At 41.9% G+C, this 6,000-nt stretch overlaps 1 protein-coding gene across 1 annotated transcript in view; it reads right to left on the bottom strand.

Annotated features, from left to right (window-relative positions):
* Positions 1-6,000, bottom strand: part of PITPNC1 (phosphatidylinositol transfer protein, cytoplasmic 1) — a 211,408-nt gene that overhangs the window by 23,363 nt on the left and 182,045 nt on the right. The window contains exon 8 of the mRNA XM_015423679.1: positions 4,320-4,383. Within this exon, the coding sequence (XP_015279165.1) occupies positions 4,320-4,383 (64 nt within the window). The remainder of the gene's footprint in view (positions 1-4,319; positions 4,384-6,000) is intronic.

The raw sequence follows: 6,000 nt of genomic DNA, 5'->3' as shown, positions 1-6,000 counted from the left end.
TTTTGATTGTGGTTGCTTGCTCCGGCAGCCGTCTCTAAGTGCCATATTGGCTCCACAGCCACGGTACCTTTTGGGGATAAGGTGAGCCTCAATTCCTTGGCAGTTGCCTTGGAAGAGGCTTTCCTCAGCTCCCCAGGCTGAGGGTCTCCTACAGAGACCCCGGGGAGGTCTGGGACGAACTTGGACCCCTCCCGTCAGCCGGGTCTCGGCGCGTCCCCATCAGAGCGAGATGGGATGCGTCTGAGCGGCAAAACGCGGACCGGAAGTCCGAAACTTGAGGCTGAAAACAGCTTTTGTTAAAATAGATTTAAAATGTAAAATGTTTGTTGGCTGAAGTGTACACTTGACTTAACTACATTTAAACATTGCACAGTAGCAAGAGAGACAAATAATAGGATCTTTTTATGTATGAAACAGTTTTGATGCATTGGTCCAGGTCTTTAAGCAAAGTCAAAACTTGGTGCTTGACCCTTCTTTGCTATAGGGCTCAGCACTAGATCAAGTGAAGTTGCTAGGCATTGTTTTGGAATGTTCAATATGTGGGGGTACTGAAAGGAGAAAATGTGCCAAAATATGCCTCATGTAAACTTGACAGAATTCAAAGTGAAACCATTCACACCAAGATCACATCAGAGACTGAAAATGATGTGAGTTGAAGCACCAACAACCCCATACATTTGGGAACAGCAGCCTTCCCCAGTGGAGTTTGGGTTTACATGGTAACTAATAGCTCAGACGGAACAGCAAGGTCACACAGAGAGCTGGAAATGTATGAAGGAAGCTGCAAAATTAACTTAACTTTGCTTTCTCTTTTGCTCTGCTCATGATGTATTTTTTTCTCCCTAACAGAATGTATTCAAGGCCCAGCAAAGTGACCCAGGGGGTGCTAGGCTAGTACTCAGCACTGAACAGACAATCACCTTAGTGTACTTGTGTTCATTTCCCCTAAAACAGCTGACAGTACTAATCCTGATTCTGACATTTATTTTTCCTTTGTTCAAGTCACCTAATCATTCCCTTACTTTTCTGTAGGTAAAATGAAGATAATAATCCTCATTTCATAGGCTGTTATGATTATAGCATAACAGTGCTTTGAAGATTAAAAATGCTAAACTCTATTGCTGTTCAAGCCCGTCTGAATTTTCTTCTTATTGCTGTTGTATTTGCAGCTTTCTACTGCATAAGTCTGTTTTGATAACTATCTTTCTGCAAGCTTCTTTTTAAAAATTACCCCCCCACACACACATACATTTATCGGTATCTTCTTAGGCAAATCTGAAATGAAACTTCCAAGGGCAGATTCACATAGGGATATTTTCTCTATAGGGAAGTCATTTTTGTATACGAAACCACATGTATACTGTAATGTGTGGCAAATGAATGTCTATATTTCACTTTCTGATTTTATACCTTACTTTTAATTAGTAGTACTGATTTCTTGAGGTCCATAAGCACATTCCCACCAATGCATTGCTGTATCTATCCTCACGAAACAGTGCTGTTTTGTCAGTTAGGATGCTCAGTCTGGTTGCTGTTCTTTTGCTGATTTATTTCTTCACCAGCAAACTCTGGAACTGATACTCCAAGTTGGACTGTAGGAGAAGAGGGGCTGCTTTTGAGTAGGCTTGGTTATATTTGGTATAGGCATCATCAGAGACTTGGAGAAATGAAAGAAAGGAAGCAAGTGACTAGAAGGAGCTCTGACTGTGGACTGGAATGTGGTATACGTGCTTCATTATATTCTCCTATATTAAGATGACAATGAAAAAATCTGACAGGAAGAAAGTTGATTCATTTGAAATGTGGTTGTAGGAGGAGCGTTTCATGGATACCATGGACTACCAAAAAGATGCATAAGTAGATCAAATCAAGCCTGCACTCTTCCTAAAAGTGACTAAATGGAGGCTATTGTACTTTGGTCACATTATGAAAAGACAAGAGTGACTGGAAAAGACAATAATGCTAGGAAAAGCTGAAGGCAGCAGTAAAAGAAGGAAGACCCAACATGAGATGGATGGACTTCGTCAAGGAAACCACAGCCCTCAGTTTGCAAACCTGAACAAGGCCATTATCAATAGGAAGTTTTAGAGGCCATTGATTCATAAGGTTGCCATAAGTGACTTGATGGCACTTAATACACACACACACACACACACACACACACATTAAGACATCAGCTTGTTCAAATTTTAGTCAAGCTCTTCTAGGGGTGTACATTTGGTTTATCTGAGCTTGAAAAAAATCATGAAAAATACCTTACCAGTATTTTCCAGGTATTTTTTCAGCTGGATATCAGCTGGGGTATTTATCCAGCTATCCGATATGACTGAGCCCGGAAAATCCTGAAAAAAGTCGGGATTTTTCAGGGCCACCGAATAGTTGGTGTTAAAAGGTATTGAAAGGAATTGCAGTCCCTTTAAACACCTTCCAGATGAAACTGGCTTGGTGAAGGCATTTAAAGGGACTGTGAGCCCTTTAAATGCCTTTGAATTTAGCCATGGCTTGCAAAAGGTATTTAAAGGTATCGTGTTCCCTTTAAATGCCTTTCCCCCCTCCACTGGAAACAATGGAGGATGGGGGCACCTTCTTTTGGGGCCCATAGAATTGAACCCCTGGTCCATTTTTTTGAAATTTGTAGGGTTTTTTGAGGATACCCACCAAATTTGGTGCCTCTATCTCAAAAAAACAGCTCCCACAGAGCCCCAGATACCCCCAGATCAATTATCAATTAACTATAATGGTCCCCATAGGATATAATAGAGTCAGAAAAATTTCAGCAATCCCAAATATTTACCGACTCCAAATACCATACCAATATTGGGATTCGGGAGCATCATGAAATACCGATATTTTTCAGGTTCAATAAACACGAACATGAAAAATACAGAGGGTTTTTTGCACACCCCTAAGCTCTGCCACTAGCACAGAGAACAAACAGGATAACATTTATTCTATTTCTCAATTTCTAATTCTGTGTGAACAAAAATACCACGACATAAAGCTCTGCACAGCTGAAGATTTGCCATGTAAGGAAGCCATAATTTTTATTTAACCCAAGTGCAGAGTTGTCAGTATAACATTGTTTTTTCTTTATTGGTCTATTAACAAGTTTAAAATATATGGAAGTTGAAATTATGGGGTGATGCAGATATAACACAGAACCAAGTTTTAGTGTTTGGGAAGACCCTCTGGTATTTTATCAATAGAAAAGATTAACAGTCCAGTAGCACCTTAAAGACTTTGTGGTAGGGTATGAGCTGTTGTGAGTCACTGCTCACTTCTTCAGATACAGCTAGAATGTGAGTCCATCTGTCCTATACATTGGAAAGTGGAGTGATTTGAGATGCCAAATGACATTAGCACACAAATGACATCTTGATCTATCCTGTGGGATTATATATTTGCTCCTCTGCTCTCTACAGTCTTGCTTACATACAAATTACTTGCACCTCACTCTATACTGATTTGGCATTATATACAACTCAAGTTCAAATCCCAGTTTAAACCTTCCAGGTTCTTGGGTCACTCCCAGTTTGTGAACCTCAGTTTTATGTTACAAAGTAGCCTTAGTCTGAAAATAACATGAACCCAAACTGATATTCTAAGAACTTCCATTGCTGGCATCAGTGCAGATCAATTGTAGAATGTCAACACTAGTTTGCGATTTTAGCTAGAGCTACAATGCATACATTTGCATATTTTTTTAAAAAAACATTGGAACACTTGGATCCAAACCACCATATCTATATACTAATAGCCAAGTTGCCCCTGTGAGTGCGGATCGCTAAATTCGCGCTCCGGGGGCACTTGGGGGGGAGGGGGAGGTTTGTGCACACGTGGGGACCGCCCCACGTGTGCACAAAAATCCAAAAAGTTGAAAAAAAATTCGGGGGGATGTGACAGAGCGCAGGGAATGCTCTGTAGCTGGCCTCGCGGCCACCACGCCACCTCCGCCTCCTTAGAGCCAGCTGGGCGGGCGGGGGGGAGGTCCGGCCTCGCCGCCGCCGCCGAGCCCAGCAAAGGGGGGGAAGGACCGGCCTCTCCGCCGCCGCCTCGGAGCCCGGGGGGGGAACGGACTCGCCTCCGCCGCCTCGGAGCCGGGCGGGGGGGAGGACCGACCTCACCGCCGCCGCCTCGGGGAGATCGAGCGGGGGGGATGGAGAAGACGGAGGTCTTCTCCCCCCCGCGAGTATCGCGGGTCCCCCTCTTGTTTAAAACATAATAGTAGTTCTTCCCAATTTTGTTCCAAAATTCATCCTTGACTATAAAGGATGTGTTAAGAATGAATACTATATATTTTTAATTAACAGATTACTTACCGTACCACTCATCAACCCATGCAAAAGCTTGTCGGTGACCAATCAGCAATATATCTCTGACTACCTGTAAATTACAACAATGTAAAAATAATCAGAAATAACATTCTACAGTATCTTTGCACTAGGTCTAACTCTACAAATGTTCTGAATGGCAAGACTCCATATCAGCTGTATGCTTGTAAATCTTAGAAGTACTTAGATGAAGTTTACTAAACTTTCTGTTGGTGGAAAAGTGATCTTATTGTTAGTAAGCACACATGAACATAGGGTTGCCAGGCACTTTTTTTGTGCCAGCAAGGGGATTTGGGGGGCAGGCCAGGAGTAGGCAGCAACGTCCCCAATGCGATGACATCACACGGAAGTAACGTCATTGTATCAGCAACAATGCATGGTGACACTCTGCTCTTTGGGCAAATTCTATGGTTAAAATTTGGCTCAAACCATCAAGTTTTGCCCAAAAAGCAGAGCATCGCAGTGTGACGTCACTGTCTGGGAGCAGGGCTTCCCCCACCAGCCAGGTGGCTGGTTACAGGCAGAAGCCCTGAAAATCAGGGGATCCTCCACCCGGTCCGGGGGTCTGGGAACCCTACATGAACAACACATGAACAACAAGAAAGAACATTCACCTAGACAGTTGCTTTCCATTTAGTCATATGCAGATAGGAGGGGAGTACTGTAGCTAAAAACTTTGTTCATCACCTATTTGTAAATACTAGAAATATACACAGTGCAAGATAACTGTTCTACTGATTCTATTGTGACTATCATACTTCACAAATTATTTTGCGTACTGCAATAATTTTTTAAGTATATTTTTTCAGTGTCTACTAGTGCCTACAATTTTGATATCTTTAAAAGTAAGGCATTGATCCTGCCAGTTTTACAACCAATTAGTGATGCCACATTGAGCAGATTTGTAAAGGTGTTAGGCATTGTTTTGGAATTTCCCTGCATATAACACAAATAGTTCTTGTTGCAAGCATGCACGGTGCTATACTTGTCAGATACTACTTGCTGAGTTAAATAATAACCAGCATATACTATAAAACAATACAATGGTAAAACTGGGCACCTGAACAATTTGACAGAGGTCCCCCAACAGAAAAAGTGACCCTACTGAGAGGCAAGTCACTAAAACTAAAGTCACAGATGAAAGTTTGTGGCTAGTACACTTCCCCCCCCCAGTCCTCTTTACTGGCTTACTCTCTTTGCTCTTGTGTATTGATGGAGTATTACTGAAATAAGGAACAACCAGAAAAGCCTAAAAATGAAGATCATCTCTGTACAACTAAGTTGAATAAACTTGTTCTTGACCTTGAATTAAACTAGGTGAAACTCATGACACCATGGAAAGTAAGCATGCCACTTTTTGATCTTGATTCATAGACCCACAACTTGCATGACTTTGTCTTTCATGGCCCCCTGAGAACATCACTGAGTTTGCAAGGGCACATAAAATGATCAGCCAATGAACTATACACATGCTGCTATCAGTGACACTCTCACCTCTCTGCATGGGTTAAGTTTTAGATAATCAGTTATCTACTCATGAGAGCTGTAATAAGACTGTGGGTTTAAAGAAAAGATGTGTATTTCTTGGTTTTGAGGTGTTTTTGAAGTGTAATATTCCCATACAGGCTTCACTGCAGAAAATGTTCTCCAAAAAGCAAGTCAGCAACTT

The sequence above is a fragment of the Gekko japonicus genome, unplaced genomic scaffold (genome assembly GCF_001447785.1).
Source record: "Gekko japonicus isolate JY-2015 unplaced genomic scaffold, Gekko_japonicus_V1.1 scaffold33, whole genome shotgun sequence".
Lineage (NCBI taxonomy): Eukaryota > Metazoa > Chordata > Lepidosauria > Squamata > Gekkonidae > Gekko > Gekko japonicus.
The sequence above is the reverse complement of the archived record's forward strand: the minus strand, read 5'-3'. Positions and strand labels throughout refer to the sequence as shown.